Raw genomic sequence first — 25,704 nt, 5'->3', positions numbered from 1 at the left:
CTAAGTTTTAGCTATTACAAACTGTGCCGCTATAAACATGGGTGCACTTACTTCTCTGTGATATGATTCTTTTAGTTCTCTTGGAAAGATACCCAGCAGAGGGATGGCTGGGTCAAATGGAACCTCCAGTCCAAGCTCTTTGAGGTATCTCCATATTGATTTCCATAGTGGTTGCACCAGTCTGCACTCCCACCAACAATGGAGAAGGGTTCCTTTCTCCCCACAACCCCGCCAACATTTGTCATTGTGTGATTTCTTGATAGCAGCCATTCTTTGTGGGGTGAGGTGGAATCTCAGTGTTGTTTTCATCTGCATCTCTCGAATGACCAGTGATGTGGAACATTTTTTCATATATTTTCTTGCTGCTTTCACTTCTTTGTATGAGAAATGTCTGTTCATTTCGGATGCCCATTTTTGGATCGGGTCTTTATATTTGGGGGGACTGATTGTTTTGAGTTCTTTATATATCCTTGATAATAGTCCTTTGTCTGAGGTACAGCTGGTAAAAATTTTTTCCCACATTGTAGATTGTCTCTTAGTTCTGCTAATGGTTTCTTTTGAAGTACAGAAGCTTTTTAGTAAGATGAGATCCCAGTTGTTGATTCTTTCTGCTAGTTCCCGTGCTACTGAGGATTTGTTCATAAAGTCTTTTCCTATACCAATGTCTTCCAGAGTTCTGCCTAACTTACTTTCCAGCAAGTTTAATGTTTCTGTTTTAATATTTAGATCTTTAATCCATTTGGATTTTAATTTAGTGCATGGCGAAAGATAAGGGTCTAATTTTAATCTGTGGCAGGTTGATATCCAGTTTTTCCAACACCATTTATTAAAGAGGCTATCTTTCCTCCACTGAGGATGGTGAGCTCCTTTGTCGAAGATGAGGTAGCTGAGTACATCTGCATTTGTTTTTGTGTCTTCCAGTCTGTTCCATTGATCCTCAGGCCTATTTCTTTGCCAGTACCATGCTGTTTTTATCACAGTGGCTTTGAAGTATAGTTTGAAATTGGGAATTGTTACACCTGGTGCCATGTGTCTGTTGCCTAAAATGGCTTTTGCTATTCTAGGTCTCTTATGCTTCCAAATGAAATTTGGGATTCTTTTTTCTAGTTCTGTGAAATATGTTGCTGGAATTTCAATTGGCATTGCATTGAATGTATATAGCAGTTTCGGTAGTATGGCCATTTTCACTATGTTGATTCTTCCTACCCAGGAGCAGGGGATATCTTTCCATTTTTTTATATCCTCTTCGATTTCTTTTTTCAGAGTGCTGTAGTTTTCAGTGTAGAGATCTTTTGTTTCTTTTGTTAGATTGATTCCTAGATACTTCATTTTTTTGGATGCTATTGTAAAAGGAATTTTTTCCCTTATTTCTCTTTCTGTCTGTCTGTTATTTGTGTATAGAAAGGCTATTGATTTTTGGGTATTCACCTTGTATCCAGATACTTTACTGAATCTGTCAATTAAGTCTAGAAGTTTTTTGGTGGAGTTTTTTGGATCTTCAATGTAGAGTATCATATCATCAGCAAATAATGATAGTTTAACTTCTTCCTTTCCTATCTTTATTGCTTTAATTTCTTTCTCTTGTCTAATTGCTGTGGCTAATGTTTCCAGAACTATATTGAAGAGAAGTGGCGATAGTGGGCATCCTTGTCTTGTTCCTGATTTTAACATGAAGGTTTTCAGTTTTTGGCCATTCAATATGATGTTGGCTGATGGTTTTTCATAAATAGCCTTTATTAAATTGAGGTATAGACCATCTATTCCAATTTTTTGCAGGGTTTTTATCATGAATGGGTGTTGAATTTTATCAAATGCTTTTTCTGCATCTATTGAGAGGATCATATGGTTTTTGTCCTTGACTTTGTTAATATAATGTATTACATTCACTGACTTTCGTATGTTGAACCACCCTTGCATCTCTGGAATAAATCCGACTTGGTCATGATGGATGATCTTCTTAATAATCCTCTGTATTCTGTTTGCTAGTATCTTATTAAGGATTTTTGCATCTATATTCATTAAGGAGATTGGTCTGTAGTTCTCCTTTTTGGTTGTATCTTTCTCTGGTTTGGGAATCAGAGTGATACTTGCTTCCAGGAATGAATTTGGAAGTATAGCTTCTCTTTCAATTTCATTGAAAAGTTTGAAGAGTAATGGTAGTAGTTCTTCTCTAAATGTCTTGTAAAATTCAGCAGTGAATCCATCAGGGCCTGGGCTTTTCTTTGTTGGTAAGTTTTTAATTACATTTTCAATTTCACTGATTGTGATTGGGGTGTTTAAAATGTTTTTATCTTCTTCGTTCAACTTTGGTAATTCATAAGTATCTAGAAATCTGTCCATTTCTTCTGTGTTTTCCATTTTATTAGAGTACAGGTTCTCAAAGTAGGTGTTCATGATCCTCTGGATTTCTTTCGGATCTGTTGTGACTTCGCCTTTTTCATTCCTAATTGCATGGATCTGAGCCTTTTCTTTCCTTTTTTTGATAAGATTAGCTAAGGGTTTGTCAATTTTATTTATTCTTTCAAAAAACCAGCTCTTTGTTTCATTTATTTTTTGTATCGTTTTCTTAATTTCAATTGCATTGATTTCTGCTCGGATCTTTATAATTTCCTCTCTTGTTCGAGCTTTGGGTTTTTCTTGCTCTTGTTTTTCTAGGAGTCTAAGTTTCATCGTTAAGTTGTTTATTTGAGCCCGCTCTGTTTTCCTAGTGTGGGCATTCAATGTTATGAATTTTCCACGTAGAACTGCTTTCATTGTGTCCCAAAGATTCCTGTATGTTGTATTGGCATTCTCATTTATTTGTAAAAACTGTCTAATTTCTTCTTTAATTTCCTCTGTAATCCATTGATTGTTTAGGAGAGTGTTGTTCAGTTTCCATGTGCTTGTGAAGTTTCTATAGTTTCTTGTGCTATTGATGTCTAGTTTGATTGCACTATGATCTGATAATAAACAGGGGATGACTTCAATTTTTTTGCATTTATTTAGACCTGTTTTGTGAGCCAGTATGTGGTCTATTTTGGAGAATGATCCATGTGCAGCCGAAAAGAATGTATATTCTGGTTTTTGGGGGTGGAATACTCTATAAACATCTATTAAGTCCATGTGTTCCAAAGCTTGGTTCAGTTCTATTATTTCATTGTTGATTTTCTGCCTAGATGATCTGTCAATTTGTGATAGTGGGGTATTTAAATCCCCCACTACAATTGTATTAGTGCTTATTTGGTTTTTCATGTTACTTAATATTTGTTTTATATAGCTGTGGGCATTTATATTAACCAAATATGTTAACAATCTGAAAATTTCATTCAGTGTAGAAGCCCATACACAGATTTACATATATATAATATTTATATATTCTATCTTTAAAGAATAAATGTCATTAATATTAGAAGGGATAAAAAATCTAAAAAGTGTGAGGACAGTACTAAAAACCTTAGAAACTACTACTCTTATTTTTATCTAAGAGCAATCTTCTGCAATCATTGAAATTTTGAATGGTGGAAACCAATGTAATAAGGAAGAATATTAGAATACCTATATTTCAGTTTTGTTCATAAAAATTTCTCTCTTAAATAGGCAAGAATTCATATCTATATGACATTTGTTAAAAACCCATACATCTTGTGAATACTTCATATATTGTTAAGCTGTTTGTGTATATTGCAGATCTATTGTGTTTATCCTTTGATAGCAGAAACATTGGAAAACAGATGCTTTGCTATAGCTTAATTTACATAATGCTACTGAGATGCAGCTGTAAGCATCCTCAATCATTTTTTAATGCCTCATGAAAGTATAAGCTCCTTTTTACCTCAGCTAGTTTCACTGAAACAAGTATTACATGCCTGACTAACATCAGATACTGCAAACATTTCACATATTATTCTTATGTTATTCCAATCTATCACTGGCTCAGAAGGGTAGCCCTTGTATTAACTTTTAAAAAATTGACTCTCCTGAAATATCAACATTGCTCTGGATATTGGATTTTTGTGTCTAAATGTACTGAATTAAGCAGGCTCAAAAGGCCCCAATTTTAATTTGTTCTTGGCATTAAACCCAGATTCAAGTAACAAGCAAGACTTTCAGACTACTATATAATCCAATTTCTCAAGGTTACAATCAGGTTAAATGCTTGCTGGTTGGAACCTGTCAGAAGGATTAAAATCTATGTTTTAAGGAAAAGTGAGGAGAAAAAAACTCATTGTTAACTCATTGTTAAGTAGAGAATGAATACTAATAACTGAAATACATTAGATTCATAAGTGCCTCTCAATTTTCCATTAGTCTTGAACCAATTTTGTTACACACTTGAAGCAGGTATACAGATATTATAATTTTCAAAAATGAGATGAGTGTTGTTATATTATTTCTTATAAGTATTCTGACATAGAAAGAACAATAAATGGGGAGGCCTGCATCCAAAGTCCTCTCAGAGACCAAGTCCAGTAGCTGTGAGTCCATGATAGGCAACTCAACTTCTTCAAACTCTGAATTCTTAATCTCTAAAAAATGAGAAATTTTAATAATTTCTAATGTCTATCACTATAAAATTATATTCAGAGCTATCATTTATAGTTACTATGTGCTAAGGTTATGCTATGTATCAGATATATAAGCTCACTGAACTGGACCACTAGGATGGGTATTACCCTATTTCACAGAAGGGAACACTGACACTAGATTGTTTACTTAAGATTACATAGTAAATAACAAAGCCAAAATTCAAGCTACCTACGGCATTCGTTTATTTTTATGGAAGTTACCAAATAAAATGGGAACAAAATAGACTACAGAATGTTGTGCATGGAGTTAGGTGGCCTAAGAAAATGGTGAGTCAATATAATTTTGTAGAGCAATTTAACCTAATAATCAAGAGCAGAATTATAGGGCAGGTCTGATCTGAAGCATCATCTTGTCACTAGGCACAACAGTCAAGTTTTCGACTTCATTCCCCCCTCCAAGATTCTGAACAAGGAACTGCTGGTTCCCTTCATTCTCAGTATACTTCTCTTGATTCCAAACAGAAACCACGGACCCTGTTATGGCTTGTATCTAGGTGTGCCCCAAAGCCTCATGTGCTCATAGGTGGGGCTTTTCAAAGGTGGGTGGATCTAGGATGTGTGAATATAGCTTCAGGGTATGTGATAACTAAATTGGTTTAGTATAGTTCAATGTGTGAATAATGGAAGGTCCACTCTGAGTGTAGGTGGCACCAATAAATAGGCTTGTACCCTGAATGGAATAAAAGGGAAAGGAAAGCTCAATATTGCTGCTTCGTTGCCTCCTGCCTACCATGGTATGGACTATTTTTCCTCTTGCTATGCCCCTCTGCCATGCCAACCTGTCTTGGAGCCAGTTGACTAAGGACTGAAATCTCTACAAACTGTGAGTAAAATAAACTTTTCCTCCTTTAACGTCTGGGTATTGGATATTTTGTTTCAGCAATATGAAGACAGATCCTTAACTCCTCCACATTTTAAACCTATTAGTTTTCCTCTGGCTTTACTTATCTATCTGAACAATCAGAACTCAACGATGAGCTAATATGATGAAGATAGCTCTTATACTCTACAATGTTCTGATCTGTGGTAGCCCATGATGGCCACAATATATGAGTTTATAAACCACAAAATGAGGAAAATAAAGTTCTCTACAGGGTTGATGAGTCTAATTCATGTAAGTCACATAGTATTCTAGTTTGAAGTATACATGGCCTTTGAGGGGATCTTGTGGAAAGATACAGATGAGCATATATTTTTAGTTTGTCAGATATAATTACAGGAGAGATACAGAATGTGATATATTCTTATAAAGGTTATCACTGTGAAAAGGTCATTTCTCTAAAAATGGAAAAATTACCCAGTTGTGAAGGAATCCACAGGTGATGTCATATATAAACCACTCCTATGTATTACTGCAAAAAGTATTTAAATAGCACCTTGAAAGACCTCCAAAGAAAAGACTTAAAGATTCTTTATATCTGTATTGGTCTGTTTTTCATTACTATAACAAAATATATGAGCCAGGATAACATAAAAAAGAGATTTATTATTTTTTTAAAACAGAGGTTATTTAGTTCACAGTGATTAAAGAATATGACACCAGCAACAGCCTGTGCCTGATGAAGGCTTCATGGTACACTGCAAGAGCTTGTGGGAGAGGGAAAGATCACCTTTCCAAACTAGAAGGCAGAGACTAATTCAGGGATCAAATCTGCTCTTACAGCTCTCTTTCATGAGAGCTTAGGGCTCACCACCACTTCCAAGAGCGTCCTTCCAAAAACCAAAGACCCTCCCACCAGGCTCTACCTCCCAAATAATCTACCAATTCACTGAGGACCAAGCCTCTAACATATAAACCTTTGGGGGAAAAAAGCATCTAAACCATAGAAACATCATAGGTAAAAAAAATTTCCCAGAGAATAAAGTGAGACCATGTGATGATCAGAGGAAAAAATATGCTTAAGAATGAAAGAGAATAAATGGATCATCTGCCTTCATTTTCATATAAGATTATCTATTTCTAAATTGCTTTTTATTGTGGGTAGGATAGAAAATTAGGTAAAATAGGACAAACTAGATGCTAAAAAAAGCTCTGTGATCAGCATCACAAACTCATGAGTTCTAAAGACATTCAGCAGTGAAGATGTGGAACTTTTGGTTAAAAAAAAATCATACTGCCATAAATAATTACTTTGCCAGAAAAATAATAAGCCACAATTCTCATCCTCATTTCCAAGAAGTTATTCCACATAGCAACTTGCGAGATCTTTGGTAATGGAAAATGTCAAGAAAATATCAATAGCAATCATATACTTGAGGCTCTAAGATAATCTAATTTTTAAGGAATATAATCGGTCTTTATAAGAGATGAAAGAAATATAATTATTAACTTTTATAAATACTAAAAAGTTCCACAATAGGATTTTTTCTTTCTTTTTCAGTAGAAAAAGTAAACTACAGAAAAAATAAAAATTCTATCTGTGTCTGTCTGTCTCTCAAGATAAATAATTACTTGTAAGGCTGAAACAGGTATAGAATTTTCAAAATTATTTATCTGGAAATATTTAAATAAATTCAATAACCAGCATTAGGCTTTAAGCTGTGTATTTGTTGCAAGACAAAGATGCATGACTGAGAACCTAATCTCTTATTTCTAGTTTGTCATCCTGAGCAGAAAATCAGCTGTGGGTAAGTTTATTAATGGCAAGATAACTCTCAAAATTCTGTTGAATTCTGTCTCTCTTTGATTTGACTTTCACAAACCAGCTAAGCCTGTGAAGTCTTTCTTCAAAATATCAGGTAGGTTCAATTCCCCCTTCCATGTTCACTGTCATTATTCTAAGTCAGACTGTCACTGCCTATCACCTACACCATTTTTTCCAACCTTTTAGACTGTTTTTCTGGTAAGAGAAATATTTTATATCTTGATCAGTACATATGTGTTCATAACTGTCACAAGTTCTCTATAAAATAAGGCTTTCTCTTCCTAAGAGCAATTCATCCTGATACTGTATTGATTTTCAGCCTATCTGTGGATCACAACCTGCAGTGTGAGTAACTCTGACCACTGAAAATCCTTTCTACTGACTCCATGCTTTCATGGTGTCTATCTTTTCTATTTGTCTTCACCAAATTAATATCCCATACCAGGGGATCAAACTCAGGACCTTGCGCTTGCGAGGTAGACACAGTGCCACTGAGCTATATCCCCAGCCTCAGATCAAAACTTCTTAAAGCTCCATCCTAATTATGTCTACTTCCTCTTCACCATTTTTTATGGATTCTGCTTATAATCTTAAGAAGTCCAAATGCCTTGGCCCAACAAAGACATGCCCAGATATATTACCTCAACTACAGATAACCTGAATGATCATGAACACAATTTGTGTTTTCTTGATTCTTTTTCTGACTGAATTCCCACCTTCCATAATCCTTAGTTCTGCCTAGTAAAATCCTACTCCACTTATTCAGTCAGCGTATTTAGTGAGCAGCTACATGTTCTATGCAGTGAGGTAGGTGATCCCTACACTTGCAGTATGGTGCTGTAATGTAAAAGTACTGACAAATATGATAACAGTTACAAAAGAAAAAAACGCAATGTGATTGGATGTAGGACAGGCAAGGTTTACCAAGTGTTATGGCTTGCATTTAGATGTGCCCCCAAAGCCTCACGCAGATGAGACTAGGCTTTCCTCTTCAGAGGTTCTGAATTTGGAATGTGTGATGCTGGGATTAAGGGCATGTAATTACTAAGGCACTACCTGTGAGTGATTGGTTTGGTACCACCCTAATCCCAGTAGTCTGGATGGGATAAAAGGGGCAGAAAGATGCTAGTAAACTCTCTTGCTGCTTTTGCTACCTTGTGGGTGCCATGAACTGTTTCACCTCTGTGATGCCCCTCTGCTGTGTGCCACCCTACCTTGGAGGTAGCCAATTATGGACTGAAACCTCTAAAAACTGTGAGCTAAATAAACCCTTTCCCCTTTAACTTTGGGTGTCAGGTATTTGTCTCAGCAATAAGAGAAAAGTAACCAATACACCAAGTTAACAGTACTATGACGAGTGTCCCAGAGGAAAAGCTCTTTAAGTACCAAAGGACAAAAAAAGAATTTACCAGGTGTAAAATAAGGATAAGAAAATAGCATGCCTAGGGTTCTGAGGAAAGAAATGGCATTACGAAAAGTAAAAGAAGTGCAAGAAGACCAGTTTGGTCATGGCAGAAAAAATGTGAGTGAGAGCAGTTCATGAACCTGGGGAAAATGGAACAGCAGATCACAGAGAGTGTTTATCTAGATCAAAGTGTTTATCACACCAGTATCTGGGAGGTACGTGAGCATTTAAGATTATGGCATGCTTTCTTCCTATCTAGTAACATGTTCTTCTGTAAATACTGATAGGTAAACCTGCTATAGGATATAAGCCAAAATAGATAAATGTACAAGTAGTTCTCATAAAGGAATATTAACTTTTCTGGCATGTTGGGGAAAGCTTCCTAGAGGAAGTAATGCCTGAGCAGACATCTGAAAAATGAGTTTGAGTTCTCTAAGCGGACAGTAACTTATCAGGCAAAGGAACAGGGACATGAAAAAAATCAAGACTCTTCTATGCAGTCATCCTGATAGTCCAGAAGAGAAAGTATTTTTGCTCTCTTCAGAATTTAAAGAAAATACTTGAAAAAAGAGGCTTCATTTTTTTTTTAAATCATCAATGAAAGGGTATCATAGAACTTAAAGTATTCAATATCACTAAATGTATATTTGTTGAATACATAACTATTTGTGGAATTAAAATTAAGTGACCCCTTATGTCATGAAGGAACACAGAAAATATACTTTAAGATTCTTCAGGAATCAAAAAGATTACCAAAGAAAGAAGGGATGGATAGTGAAATTCCCGTGACACAAAAACTCAATGATTGGGGCAGGGCTCCAAATCAAGGTGCCTGAAATGCCCCTGTAAAAGGAGGTAACAAAAATGAGTGAGAATGATACAGCATATAACCTACTCATTGTTAAAAATGTTTAAAACCAAACATTTTCATTATTAAAAAAAGTCTACCTACACCTACAAGGATATTTCAGTCAGAAAATGAAGAATTTTATACTTCATTTCTTCCTTTCCTTATCTATGCTCAAATGTTAAGAAATCATTTAAATTAACTTCAAAATGTTCTTGCAGATGTTACTAAACTCTGTCTATACCAATGAATGCCAATGATGCCATTGTTTCCATAGTAACTGATGTACTTCAAAAGGAGGTAAAACAGAAGGAGACTTAAAAACCAAGGAGGGAAAAAGGAATAAAGTGAAATAAAGCAAAACAACTCTTTTGCATTTATGAAATACTAATTTCAAACATTTTATTATTACTTAGACTCTGCGGGTTTTAAGAGCCAGAGGATCTCAGAAATCATCAAATCCACTTCTCATTATGTCTGATAAGTAGCTTACCACGACTGTCAAACTGTATACAGAGTTCATGGCTAGAAAGTTCTCACTCATTTACTCACAAACATTACTGAGTATCTGCGCAGCTTGGAGGGCAAATAATTTTTTAAAAGAGAAAAGAAAAAAGAGCTATCCTTAAGAACAGTCTAAAGAAAAATCTGTCAGAACAGTAAGAGAGTCTCCGGCCCTTGATTAAAGGGCTACAGGTAAGTAAAAATAACATCTGAACCGAAAGGTATACATGTTGGATTTGGTAGCTATCATCATTAGACTCTCAAATAACAAAGTCTAGTAGTTTAGTAGGGCCGGCCTTGTTGCTACCACAGATGACAACTTCAGTTGAAATGGCCTGTTGGCATACAAAATAATAATAATATCTAGAAGAGTCAAGTAAGAATAAGTTCTAACTCCTGCTCTTTTAAAAATTTTTCCCTTACAGGTTTCATGGTGCTTTAGAGTGAGCCAGATATACCTCTATCCTTATCTTACAAAATGAAGAGTTAAGAATTCACTTATATGCAGAAGAATGGCTATTATCCTGACCTTAAAGTGGTTTTAAAAGGCCAGGCTTATTATCTAATTTCTAACAGAAAGAATTTAGATTGCTTGTTAACTCAGTGTCATAATTTGATAGATAGCCCTCTCTTTAATAAATATTTTGTTGATTTGTATTTTAAAACTTCACATAATAAGTAATACAATCAAGTTACCTGAGTAGGCATTACTTGGGTCTATTTTATTTTGGAAGACATAATATGAAGTCACAGTGCTTCAGAGAAAACTAAGTGATTCAGAGAAAAAGTATTCTGTCTGAGGTGGCCATTTGGTTTAAAAATTTTCCAAGCTAAAAAAATCAGAACACAGAACAGAGTTCCTAAACTACTTACTAATCACAATTTCAACTCTGCTAGTGAATGAGCCCTTCACTTCTTCCTTTTTCTGCTGCCCCACAAGGCATCAAAGTCAGGACCTAATGCATGCTAGGTAAGCACTCTACCATTGAGCTCTATCCATAGTTATGAATTCTTTTAACATCAAAACAAGTACAATGAACAAACAGTTTGTGGTGCAGAAAGTAAGGAAAAATTGAGATCCCTGAAGCTAGCCCATGGGCTGATATTTAGGGAGCTCTGGCCTATAAACTCTAAAATCTATCTTTGAATTAAGCAAGGCCACTAGAAAGCTACATACATGTTGGTCTTATACTGAAACACTATTCTAATTGTCCTCTGTCACAATTTCCCCTTGCTTTTGTTGAGGCATACTGAAACACCATCTATTTCCTATAAAGAAAGTGATGACAGCATGTCCAATACATATATAGTTTTTTTTATCTAAGAACCTAGCAAAGATGTTGCAGCTCTTTTTCTTTTGCTTATCCAGCTCTTTCTTAACCTTGTGGAAATGGTTAATGCTTTAGTCATACAATGTTTCTTTTTCCTTGGCTGCTAGAAAATTTATGGCATACGAATAGCATGTATTTAAATTCCTTAATGGCATGCAATTTGTTGACTGACTTTACTTATGACTCCATCTGTCTTTAATTATTGTCTATTTTTAAATATTTTACTTTGTTTTGTCATATGGTGCAGAAAATCCTGCAATATCTGGGTTAATATGCAAGAGGACAAAAGGAAAAAAAGTAATCTTTTTAATTTTTGCACAAGTGATCTATTCAAGTTTATTTACCTAAATAATTTCTTAAAACTCTTTTTTGGGATCAGTGATGGTTACAAGTGTTTGAAAGAGGAAGCACTTCTTAAGAAAGTTCATACCTGAAGGAGTTTCAAAACTCTTGCATTAATATGTAGACGTTTCCACCTAAAACTGTGTTTTTAAAGTAACCATAAACATGAATAAGGAATTTCACAAATATTTCAGCACAGGAGTAAATAACTTGCTTCTCTTAGAAGAGTTTCATATTTTTCAGTGTAAATACTTACAGGTACATGGACTTTGCGAAACATTTCAGCACCCTTCTGTGCATCCATCAGTGCAATGTCCTGGGGCGTGGAGACAATCACAGCACCTAACCAAAAGATAAACAAAATGATGCTACACTTAAATTCTTTATGGAAAGTGTTGCTTCTGATAGTATTGTTGTTCACATGCTTAAATAGTCTACTACCTTAGCTAGGTAATTCCTATACATTTAAATAAATGAGTAAGAGCATTAAGGAAATGTCTACTCTGCTCTTACCTACCTTTGATCCCTCATTTCTAAATTAACAATTGATTCATCCAGGATTCCAATTCAAAGTTGGATAAAAGGATTATCTTGCACACAGTTAGACCTTACCTTTAAGAAGTTGATAGTCTCCTTAGGAAAACAAAATACAAAATATTTTAACACAAAATGCTAAGTATCACAGCAGAGCTATGCACAAGAAACAGAGCTCCCTGGGAGAGAGGATAATGATCTGACAGCTGGGGCAGGGAAGCAAAAGATAAGGAGAAACGGTAGGGGAGAGTTTCCGGAAAGTTAATTCTTAAACTGTACCCCAAAAGTTTAAACTGTAAAAGCTTAGAACAGTTTGGTAGGCATTAAATTAAAAGCCACAGCAGCAGAAATTCAGACAAAAGGGTGGTATCCTAAGTTAAGGCAGCGCTGAAGTGATGCTGTCAGGGGCTTTTATGGATCTCCACTGTTACCGATAGAAACACAGTTTTGAAGAAAGTGCAATGCAACTGTTCTTTAAGTGGAAGTAACAAATGCCTGTTTATGATTGGCAGAGTCTGCGAATTTCTTAAATTTTGTGATTTCTTCTAGACAATATCCTGAAAAAATAATTAGCATATGTTATAGATCACATGGCTGATCATCACCTTATTAGAAAAAAACACAGTGCCATGACATTTCTGAGCTCCAAACCATTAAATTGGTATTCAGTGGCAGACTTTAACACAGCTAATAGAAACAGAAAACGGAAAAGACTAATGATAAATTAGTGATTATACCACATGGAGGTCAAATGACACTGAAAGGTATTAACTGCAGGGATATTTTGGAAGGCAGCTATCTACGCTCACCACTATACCGCCAATGTCGCAGCACAGGGATATTGTGAAGAAGTCAGAATAGAGAAATGTGGTGGGAAAACCAAGTTATCACAAAGCACATGGTATAATTATAAGTGTGCTAAAATCAATCAAACAAACAAAAGATTCCATGCAAGAGCAAGCTACAAGTTCTTCTTGCAATTGGTATTTGCATTTCAGCAAACACTCTCCTTTATATTAATGTTGTAAGTGTTGCTTGTATTTGACTTATTTGTTTAGTTTGCTAAATTACAACAGCTATAAACTTAAGGAATTTGTATATACATCTAGTGAAGAAACTTTATACAAAAATAAATCAATATGGGAAGCGGGGGAGAAAATTACTTTTCCTTTAGAAGGAAAATCTATATTCACTGCTCAAGTTTGAGATACATCAGCTTTGGTATTCAAACATAAGAAGATTCAGTTTCTTCATCTACAAAATGACACAGTAATATTTAGACTACAGATGATTGATATGATGCCTAACATTCAACAAATAGTGGCTGTTGTTAATGTCATTACCATTATTTTATTTATTGTTATTAATAAATAACTTATAAGTTGCTTTCCTACATATCATCAAGCAGGTCATCCTACTTTACAACTTGTGCCATGGATTGCTACATTCTTCTGTTTTTATTTACTCTGCCTAAGAATTAAAACGGTCAACAGTTTTTTCCTTTCTCTTAAGACTGACAGATTTCACATCTCTGAAAAAGTTATACTCTAAACATGCAATATATTTTCACTTCTTCTATCCTCTAGATTCTTCTACCAATCTGTTTCACTATTTTTTAATACCTAATCAGTCTGAAGGAATCCAATTCATATCTAGTTCATCTAGCTATGTGACTGACTAATCTTGGCAAATAATTTAAATTGCTTTGGGTCTCAGTCTGCTTAGCTGTGAAACTAGTGCATACATTAGATAGACTCCAACATCTATCTCTTATTATATGATTCAGCAGTCTTTCTTAATCATAAATATTTCCAAAACTATCCCTGCTCAATCTGACTGTCCTCATAACTAATTTGAGTGAGTGTGTGGCATGTCTCCTCCTCAAAGAAGTATTGCCTCTCAATCTCAGAGCCATTCTCACCAGATATACATGGGGAATATCCCTGGCTAATTTCTCCAAATCTTCTCCTTAACTATATACACGTATATTGGAGGTGCTCCATGCATTTGCTGTAAGAAGTAATCTTAGCTTTCATATGATAAAAATATACTATTGCTTTTTTGTTTGTTTGTTTGAGGCAGGGTCTCACTATGTAGTTGAGACTGACCCGGAACTCACTCTGTAGCCCAGGCTGGTCTCGAACTCACAGTGATCTTGCTGCCTCAGCCTCCCAAGTGCTGGGATTACAGGTGTGTGCCACCACACCTAGCCCCATACTATTGCTTTAAATGTTCTTGTCAACCATCTGTATCATTATGACACAATACAGCTTCATGGGTATTATGACAATTTGGATGTGGTAGGAATCCCTTCATTTGCTGAAATCTTAGTCTGGTGGCATTGATATAATAGAACCTTTAGAAGTTGGGGCCTAATAAGTGGAGGACAATTAGGTCCTTAGTTGCTACCCTCAGAAGGGATTAGGTAGTTCTTGTGGAACCCTACAAAAGTAAGATAAGAGAGAGCCCCGACCCCTAAGTTTTTTCTGACCTCCTGTATCAATACATGATCCCTTCTTGCCCACACCATGATGCTATTTACCACAATGTGGTGTGGGCAAGAGGTCACTCAACCCAAGCCAAATAGATGGAGCTGCCTGATCCCAGATTATCACCCTCTAAAACTATGAGTTAAATACTCTTCTTTTCTTTATAAAATACTCTGCCTCAGGTGTTTTGTTATAGTAATAGAAAACAGACAAGCATAATGGACAGTAGTGTTTATTTTTATCAAACAAAACTAATTACCATTCACAAATTAGGCACTTAATAAAAGGTAAATGATTAGGCAATTTTCCTATATTTTCAGAAGCATAAACTCTAGTTTACTGCAACTTAATTTTTAGTTGGTAACTTCTTAAAAGTACTCTGAATTTTGATTTTGTTCACTGTGTAATGAATTATAAAACCTTGAATAACATTAAATTTCAATAGAACTCAACTAATTCCTCTATGAAATGAATCTACTTATGTTAAAGAGCTGATCCACTAAAAAAAAAAAAATTTAAAGTGTTACAACTATGTTCCATGACAATCTTCTGATAGCTGTAAGTTCTGAGAAAGGATTAAAATGACTTGGTTTTCTTTGTAGTTAACCCTAACACAGTATCACAAATCCATTACATCTGAATTTCTTTGTATAATTATCTTAATAGAACCATTCAAAATAATAATTTTGGTAAGGGGAATAATCATCTTCCACGTGGCATCAAATGCTCAAGACATGTAAACATTTCATTGGATCTACCAACTAAATTGTAGAAAATATTTTGTTATAAGATTTTATACTAAATATATGTTGTTAACTAATGACTACACCTTTAATCTCAGTGTAATCAACCTTTGGGATACTACCCTAAGCCCACACATAAATCACTACTTCTTTTGTTGTACTAAAATGTAATATACAACCATTTCAAACAGTGACACATGACATTTAGAATGTATGAGGAGATAAAGCATAAATCAACCAACAAAATCTTAAATTACATTTAACCCTTAACCAATTTATATATCATAACCTCAAATTTTAAACTTTATGCTTTGTTTTTTGTTTTTGATTTGTTTTGGGGTTTTTTTGTTTTTGTTTTTTTATTTTTTTGGTACCGGGATCCAACTCAGGTCCTTGTGCTTGCAAGGCAGACGGTGGAACCACTCAGCTAAATCCACAGCCCCTCAAATTTTAAACTTTAAAAGAACTTGTTAGTGTAGAATCCAGCTTAAGATATGGTCTCCAAAATCAGATATTACATTATGTCTTTATAGTTCTTGGCTAGTAAATTTTACTTTTCCTTGTGGCATATGAAACATGAACCAAACAAGCATAGATTTTTTTCCCTTTATATCATCACTAATGATGTCATTTCAGTTCTGTGATGCAGGGCTTCTTAGAAAACTTGTGCTCCCTCTACTGACTATAAGGAAATGTCAACCAAAGCAAAAAGAATGTTTAGTTTGCAATACATGTTGATTATTTTGGTGGTTAAGAATACTATTAAGAATTCTGGGGTCAGGGATTTAGCTTAGTGGTTCCACCACCTGCCCCACAAGTGCAAGGACCCAAGTACAATCTCTGGCCCAAAAAAAAAGAATTCTGCATTCATTTTCTAAGGTAAATGCAAACAAATAATATTATTTAAATATAATTCTCAACTTGTAATCTTTCTAAATTTTTAAAATCAGCTGATACATACTATCAAAGATTGCCTGGGATAGTCTGACAAATATGTACAAATCTTACAAAATAATTATTTAGAGTAGTGTCTTAATTCTTACTTCTCTTGACTATTAAAAGGAAAATATATAACTGCATATCTGGATTTGGGTCAGAGTTCAGAGTAGTTAAACATTTAAAACTAATTATTCCAGATGTTAGGCTGATCATAATTATACCAGTGTTGAACTGCTCAACTATGCATTCTTGTCTCCAGGGCCTAGATTGTATCTAATTCCCATGCTTGATTAAGAACTTCAGTGTTAGAACCTAATAAATATATACAAGGAAACCTATTTAGAGTTATACCTGGAGGAATAATTCTATATCTTACAACCACTGAGCACATCAATGTAAAACCAACTAAGGCTTGAAAAAATATTAACTGCTATTCCTAATGTTCACAGAGCCTTTAATATTTGAGTTACTGATTCTCTTTGATTTATTTAGAAATATATTTGCAGTAAAAGAAAACAATCAGAAGCTAGGGGTGTAGCTCAGTAGTAGAGTGCATGCTTAGCATGCATGAGGCCCTTGGTTAGGTCCCCAGCAACCCTCCCCCCCTCAAAAAAAAGAAAGAAAAGAAAAACATTCAACCTCTGCTAGCTTAACACAAATAATGCCAAATAAATTTACAATTTTTAAAATTAACTATAAAATACGTTAGCTTTTGAAGATTTTTGGCTCTCCTTTTTCTTGTGACACCTAAACTTCCTGAATTATAAATATTATTTGCTGTAAGATCAAGAAATGCCCACCAATATTAGTATAAGCCTAAGTAAAACATGATTTAAAGGTAAATTCACCTTAACTGTACTCAGAATGTGCTCCAACAGGAATAATTAATTATTGGAATGATGACAGATTTGGACTCTATGCTCATTTCTAATAGAGGCAAGAAAGAATTGATTATAGTCACAAAGAGGATATGTTTTCTTAATTTAAACATCATTTGTTAGTGGTTTTTTTTTCATTTAAAATTTTATTACATAAAAAAAAAAACCAAACCCTCCACAAAACAAATGAACAAAATTCTAAAACCTAAACCAACTTTATGACAAGATCATTGTGAAGGAGCTAATTCTATCCCCACAAAACCTTATGTTTAAAAAAAAAATCCAAAAGAAATAGAAATAACAACTTCAAAAATATTTATCCAAAAAGTAAGGCATCCACTTACAAAAAAAAAAAAAAAAAAAAAAAAAAAAAAAAATTGAAAGAAGGAAGAGGCTGGAAGAGTAAAGGAAGAAATAGGAAGATGGTCCCTGGTTCTCCAGGGGCCCACTCCAGCCGGGCTGGTGTCTTGTCCAAGGGCCACAACTTAGCCCAAACCCAGCCTCTTACCAATGAGGGGTCAGGTGGGCTGAGTGGGAAGCTGGGAGACCTTGCCTGGGCCAGGAGGGGCTCCCTGGGTGTTCCAGTTTAAGGAGATGGAATGGGGGGTCCTGCACTGGGATAAGAGGATCCTGTGTCCTCGGCATGGCAGGGGTGGCTGCAGGGCCAGGGCAAACAGCATCACCTTCCTTTGGAGCACAGGAAAAGGGCAGAAGCCTGCACACCACAGGGAGGACGCTTGCCTGAGGATCCCCAAATGGGCACCATTCAGCCACTCCCCTCCCATCCCACCCCTGAACAGGGGTGGTGAGAGGAGGGAGGGGTTGTGTGAAGTCCCAGCAGAGGAGAGGAACAGGCCTTAGAAAACACTCTCCCAGATGGACCCCAGGTTGTGGAACAGGCAGCTCTGAGGAGGTAGGAAAGCACCCTTCCACCCAGGGAAGGCATTTAATACCAGGTCTGTCCTGCAGCTTAGAAATAAGGGAGTATTTTTAGGTCCAGTTCTTGGATGGAAGGTGACTTAAGGCTGGTTTGGCTCTGGTTTCAGGCCTGAAGGGCTTGGTGATCCTTCACACCTGGTCCCTGAGCCAAGGTCCAGAGAGAAGGAAAGAGCACAACAGGAGGGGCCATCGGGCTGGCTCCAGGTGGGTGTGTGGCCCAGGTGCAGGGAAGAGGGTCACTGCCACTTTCCATTGGGTGGGGATAGAGGAGAAGCCTACTGGTGGTGTCATTAGGAGAGAGCGAGACCCACCAGGCTGGAAGGAAGAAGGCTTTCTGGCTTCAGGAAGCTTTGGCACCACATTGGTAGGTGGGATGCAGGAGGAGGGCAGTGCTGGGCTGCTGCAATCTGAGCCTTTCCCACAGGCCTGGCTTGGGGCTGGGTCCAGGGTCCTTGGTGGTTGACATCCTCCTTCTCCTGCTCCTCCTCCTCCCACCCCTCTTGGAGGAGCTGTCCTGAAAGTAGCCTTTCTCCAGCAGGAAGCCAGGGCGGATGGTGGTGGAGGTGGCAGCACAGGGTTGGAAGAGGACAGAGGGACATATCGCCTCTTTTGGGTGAAGGGATCAAGAAAGAGGGTTTGGGTCTCTCCAGCTGACCTTTAGTGGTAATGGATTTGTGCAGTCTGTCTGCCTCCTTGGTCTAAACGGAGGCCCCCTCAGGCTCAGGCATGGGGAGGGAAGGCAATAGCAACCTCAGCTTCCTAGGAGGCACTGAGGGTGGAGGAATGGGAAGTGCTGTAGGAAACCCTTGGCATCTCCACTCTCCTGTAATGCTTAGAGTGTGGGCAGCCCTTGTGTGGGGGCTTGGGCATGGCCCTGGTATGAGAGACTGGTACTTTGGGCACAGATTCAGTATTTGTTTATATCTGCTCATCCCTAACACTCAGGTCCTACTCCTGCGGGGTTGTGGGGAGAAAGGAACCCTTCTCCATTGTTGGTGGGAGTGCAGACTAGTGCAACCACTATGGAAATCAATATGGAGATACCTCAAAGAGCTTGGACTGGAGGTTCCATTTGACCCAGCCATCCCTCTACTGGGTATCTTTCCAAGAGAAATAAAAGAATCATATCACAGAGAAGTATGTGCACCCATGTTTATAGCAGCACAGTTTGTAATAGCTAAATCTTGAAAACAGCCTATTTGCCCATCCGTTGGAAACTGGATAAAGAAGTTGTGGTTTTTCTATAAAATGGAATATTACTCAGCCATAAAGAGCGAGAAAATAGATTCATTCATAGCAAAATGGATACATATTGAAGATATACTCCTAAGTGAAATAAATAAGTCACACATGTATAAATACCAAATAGTCTCCCTGGTGTGAATAATCTGCAACAATGCATAAGATTCTAATAAGATTACTGACATTTAGAAATGGGAAGAAAGGAGCTAAAGGTGTAGGGAAGGTGGAATGGGTAGGGGAAGAGTAAAAAGGGAAAAGAAAAAAATGTGAGAGAATGAAAAGATGAAAATAAAGTGTTTGTAGATGGGGAGGGGAAGAGGGGGTGAGGGGAGGGCAGAGGTAAGGGGAAAAAATGAGAATCAAGACTTGCCATGTAGAGGTACATGATCCCAACAATGAATGTAACTGTACTGTATCCCTAAAATGTACCAATAAACTCAATTAAAGCTGAAAAAAAAAAGAAATAAATTTTACCTGGGGGGGGTTCAGAGGGAGGAATGGGATAAAATAAATTTTAAAAAAAGAAATAAATTTTAGAAATAAATTACACTAGCTGCTGCCCAAAATTATATAAGAAGTAATTAGTGGAAACTACATTATTTCAACATTACTGATGGGAGAGAGCATATCATTCTTTAGAGATTAAGATTTCACATTCATCAAAGGAATCCAGATACACACCTACTGTTTAGCGACAATTAGTTTGTCAAAACAATGGCTTCAAAAGGTAGTGAACTTCCAGTCATTTCTTCTTAATGATGCCACAAAGAATTAACAAGAGCTACCCAGGCTGCTTCTCTCTAAACAGCCAGGAAAAATGAGGCTTCCAGATTTTAAGGAATGTAGGTTGGAACTAGAGAGCTCTGTCAATGCACATATTCTCTCTTTCATTCCCACCTTCCCTACCCTCTTCTGATGCCTCTGATAAAGTTAATATAAAATCCTGACTTTCTAGTTTTGAACTCATGGTTATGTTGATCAGCAAACACTTTGGGGGGAGCCTACTTGCTGTAAATGTATCGCTACAACTTAGAAAAACTCTTGCTCTTCTGTAAGTGTTCACACTGAACTCTTAGATTTAACCTTTTGCATTTCAAATTCTGTTAGCTACATGTATAGATCAGCCTACCCTTTGACTGCAATAAGCCACTACTAAAAGCTGTTTATTTAATAATGAAACTTAGGCTTTTTATATTCATTCTTTTATACTCACTCCAGAGAGAAGAACTGCCACTCTGTTTAACTTTATTTACCAACATACTATATATTTCAGATGACAAAGGAATAGAGGCTGACTTTTATATAGAAAGGCACTGGCCCATATCCAAATATTATCATAGTAAAGATATGAAGGCGCTTTTTGGAGCTATACTTCAGATTCTGATCAAATTTCTAACATCTACAACCAACTGCAAAAGCTTTTTAGATTGTGGGATTTGTGCTTTTCCCAATGTTTAATGGATTTAAAAGTAGCTTTTAATATAAATCTTATTACACATTGGCCATTAGAGTATTTATTCAGCTTTAAAACATAAAGGAGTTTCAGCTGTCTAGCAGGTCATGAAGGAAATACCCAGATACTCTTCAACAACAAAATCGAATGAACTATTTCAGAAGCTTTCTATCTAAGCACAAATGACCACATGGTAGGAATTCAAACATCAAATGGTTTGTTTAGACAAGTGATTCTGAAAGCTGACTATATATTCATAAGAATCATGAGGACATGCTTTACAAATCTGGGGCTTTTAATGTCACAGTCCAGAAATTAATTCTTTTGACTGATAACGAATATACTATAACTTCTACCTGTAATGTATGTTCAGCCAAATATTAGAGCCCTGAAGAGTTTATTTCTTTATTTTAGATTGAAACTATTGTTATTAGCCAATGATGTTATAAAACTTATAAATCTGATTCCAAATTTAACAAAGATTGAAGTTTCACACTGAAACACTAGGAATGCCCTAAAAAATAAAACCCTGGAATATAATTTCTAGTTTTGCACAGTTGGTATAACAACTTACATAAAAACAAAGAAAAATTTATTTTGGAAGGAATTTTTATACTCTGATGAATCAAATAAAAATTCTGTCTACATCATGCAATTCTTACAAAGTATCCATTAATTATACTTCTGCCCAACATTTGTATGGAAAAACAGTGCACAAGAAAGAAAACTGACTATTTCCTTTAATGCTCTATTGTGGAAATTGAAAACATAAATGATGAGTTAATATCCCTGAATATGAGGAAAAATTATGACTTAAATCTTCCACTTTTAAAGTATACACATGTTCCTAGCTTTACAGTTGAGTTCACAACAAATAATAAAATTATAGGAAAAACATGGCACTAATATTTTTCTTTGAATTTTCAATGGTTTTCCAAAATATTAGTATTAGATGCCTTTTTAAAAAACTAGTGTTGTCGTTTCCCTTCTTACCTTTCCCTTACCCCTTCCACTTCAAATAAGAACCAAGATACAGCTGGTGCATGCCTATAATCCCAGCACTCAGGAGGCTGAGGCAGGAGGATTGCTGTGAGTTGGAGAACAGCCTGGGCTAAATAGTGAGTTCCAGGTCAGTCTCAACTACATGGTGAGACCCAATCTAAAAAAACTCAAAAAAAAAAAAAAAAAAAAGAACCAAGATACATCATATAAAGGTACGAGATCCCAATGATGACTGTAACTGTATTGTATACCTAAAATGTACCCCCAAAAAACAAACAACTACTTTTGTAAATTTGAAAACAAGAAAGGAGAAATAACTACTTGAAAAATAAAACATTTTTGTTTTACCTTAGCGAAATCACTATATTCCTTTTAGTTTGAAAGAATAAATACTAGACAGAGAAAAGATCTGAAAAGGCTGACAAGCATCAGCCAGAGGCCTACCCTGATACCATAGGTAAGTGCTCACAGATCTCAGCAAGCAGAGGTGCGGACCAAAGCAGCACAGCTTCAGTCAGACCCAGCCAGGGCCCCACCCTGACTTCAATGGCTTGGGAACACAGGACCAAAAGAAAGACCTGCCCAGAAAAGAGCTGCACAGATGGACAAGCTTCAGCCAGACACCTACCGCACTACCATCAGTAAGTGTGCAGAACCCTAGCCAGAAGCCTGCTCAGACACCAGGGACTGGGTTGCACAGCCTCCAACCAAAGGCCCTTCCAGACAATAGCTACATAGGGGCACTAGCCAGAGGCACACCTAGATACCATCCCAAGTGTGCCAGCCTAAAGCCTGCCTAGACAACAGGACAGCTCAGGGATCCAGGAGGCCACCTTTCTGAATCCAGGAATTGGTGCACTGGTGAGCAGCAGAGAAAAGGCCTCTTGGTGGCTTGCTGAGAACTGAAGACCACTGGGTGAGCAAAAAGTTGCCTCAACAAAGGTGCAGCAGGCTGCATTGGTTGAAATGAGAAGACATGTAAACAAGTCTCAAAATCAGACTTCCAGATTACCTAAGGCAACCCCATAGGGAAACAAGACGGAACAATCTAATACTCAACAGCTTGCATTCCCTGAACTGTCAACAAAAGAGGATCTGGGAAAAATGAAATCAGAGATGACTTCTCAGATAACAACAGAGATTGTGCCCATAGTGCAAGACAAGATTAACAAATCTAGAGCAGACACAGATAAAAAAATACAGGACCTGAGGAACATGATGGAATCCCAACATACAAAACAAAAGGAATGCATAAAACAGATGCAAACATATTTCCAGGAGATTAGACATTCCATTGAAAGTTTATGTAGCAGAATGAGCCAATGTGAACATAGAATATCAGATATAGAAAATAGGATTGCAATTGGTGAATAAGAAAAGAAAAATTTCTTAAAAATAGTAAGGACCATGAGGAATCAATCCAGCAGTGGCTAGATGATGCAAAGAAGAGTAACATAAGATTGATCAGAGTCAATGAAAAAACAGGAGAGACAAAAAACAGCAGACAATATTAAAAAAAAAAAAAAAACTGTTCACGGAAGTAATGGCAGAAACTTCCCAAAGAATTGGGAAGTAGGGGGAAAGAATTTGACATACAGATAAGTGAGGCATATAGGACTCCAACTAGCTGTGATCAAAAAAGAAAAAAATCTACACATAGGCATATAATAGTTATGATTCCAGAAACTCAACAAAAGAACAAAATTCTACAAGCAGAGAAAAGAAACAAATCACATACAAAGGAAAGTCTAACAGAATTATAGCAGACTTGTCAACACAAACCCTCAAGGCAGTAAGAGCTTGGAGCCCTAAAGGAAAACAACCTCCAACCCAGACTGATGTACCCTGAAAAAATATCTTTCAAAATTGATGAAGAAATAAGATACTTTTACAACAAAGAGCACCTTAGGAATTTCATGAATACCAAACCAGCACTCCAAATATTTTTAAACAATATCCTAGGAAAAGACAATGAGGATTACAACCCCAGGAAGCCCAACAGAATGAATCCATCAGGCATGACAAGAAATTAAATGTAAAGTAGGAGAATCCAACAAAAAGAAAAAGTGACAAGGATAAGTTATGGTACTGGCAAAGAAACAGACCTAAGGACCAGTGGAACACATTAGAAGATACAGAAATAACTCAAGACACATTCAGCCACCTCGTCTTCGACAAAGGAGCCAAAAACCCTCACTGAAGGAAAAATAGCCTCTTTAATAAATGCTGCTGGGAAATTTGGGTTTCAACTTGCCAGAGATTAAAACTAGACCTATATTCCTAACCATGAACTAAACTAAAATCAAAATGGATTAAAGATCTAAATATTAAAAGAGGAACACTAAACTGGGCCTTCCCCTACTGGAAGCCGCGATCGCTCCAGCACCAGGAGGGCTACCTGGGCCCTGATCCACCAAGGATAGCCATGCCTTCCCCTACCGGGAGCCACCATTGCTCCAGCACCAGGAAGGTAGCAGCATGGGCGCCCCTGAACCCCCACAACTCCCCTACAACCCTCCCCCTGTGCACACTCTCAGACCTCCTGATTGAGCCAGTCTTTGGACCCACTCTGCAGAGGCAGAGGTGGTAATAATGGGTAATTTTTGGAGTTCCCAACGTTGAATATCTTTAAAGGAAGGGCGTGGGAAACCTGTAGTAGAACAGTATGGAGTTCAACCATTCAAAAGGTTGGGGAACTCAATCTGGGCCTTGCAGCCCGAGGTCAGTCTGCATCATGGGGATCAGCTATCAGCTAACTGAGATCAGGGGTCTTGAGTCCTAGCTCTATCTGAGCCCCCATCCTAAATAGTAAATATACTATATTGAAAAGTTTGTTCACTGCAGACATGTTTTGGACTGCTTCTTGATTTCAATTTAATTCAAATGGTTTAAGGGTGATAAACTAGTGACTACCACAGGTGGTCAGTTTCCAAGTTGTGCTTGATCATACTGTGTTGCTGGTTGGGATAAAGGATTGGGGTTGATTTGATGAGCTGTTTTCTCTGATGTTATGGAGATGAGAATGTTTGTGGGCTGTTAGACACCCAGAAGCTAGGACTCAACTATATCAGGAAGAGTTGGGTGATAACCCATAGATTAAACCAAGGACAGCTGGACAACAAAGAAAAAAATGAGAAAACACTTAAGTGAGACACAAAGACAGACTTCCAGTTCACCAATGGCAAACAGTAGGACAAATGAGGATGAAAAGGACAATAATGAAGCACCAGGACACCCTGAACTCAAAGCACCGGAAGTAACAAAACAGATCAATCAGGCTCTAGAAAAATTCAAAACAGAAATAATTTCCCAGATAACCATAGAGATAGTGAGCAAAATGGAAGTCATGATTCGAGACTCTAGAGCAGAAACTGACAAAAAAATAGATGAGCTCAGCACCATGATAGAAGCCATGAAGGCCCAGCATAAGAAAGAAATGGAAACAATAAATGCCCAACACAGGAAAGAAATGGAATCCATAAAACAGATTCAAACAGATATCCAGGAGATTAAACACTCCATTGAAAGTGTACATAACAGAATAAAAGAATGTGAAGATAGAATCTCAGATATAGAAGATAAGATTGCAGTCAGTGACCATGAAAAGAGGTCTCTTAAAAACAGTCGATCATGAGAAATCGATCCAGCAATTCCTAAATGATGCAAAGAAGAATAACATAAGACTGATAGGAATCCATGAAGTAGGAGGAGAAAATACAAATGACTTAAAAAAGCTGTTTGCAGAATTAATGACAGAAAACTTCCCAAACAGAGGGGAAGAATTTCACATTCAAATAACTGAGGCATATACGACCCCGACTAGCTACAATAAAAAAAAAAAAAATC

At 36.8% G+C, this 25,704-nt stretch overlaps 1 protein-coding gene across 10 annotated transcripts in view; it reads right to left on the bottom strand.

The window, feature by feature from the left end:
* Positions 1-25,704, bottom strand: part of Nubpl (nucleotide binding protein like) — a 332,275-nt gene that overhangs the window by 40,656 nt on the left and 265,915 nt on the right. For all 10 annotated transcript variants that reach the window (XM_010633575.3, XM_010633577.3, XM_033765123.1 and 7 more), the window contains one exon: positions 11,896-11,981. In XM_010633575.3, the coding sequence (XP_010631877.1) occupies positions 11,896-11,981 (86 nt within the window). The remainder of the gene's footprint in view (positions 1-11,895; positions 11,982-25,704) is intronic.

The sequence above is a fragment of the Fukomys damarensis genome, unplaced genomic scaffold (genome assembly GCF_012274545.1).
Source record: "Fukomys damarensis isolate Sample0158 unplaced genomic scaffold, DMR_v1.0_HiC HiC_scaffold_17, whole genome shotgun sequence".
NCBI lineage: Eukaryota > Metazoa > Chordata > Mammalia > Rodentia > Bathyergidae > Fukomys > Fukomys damarensis.
This window is presented reverse-complemented; position numbering and strand designations above follow the sequence as displayed.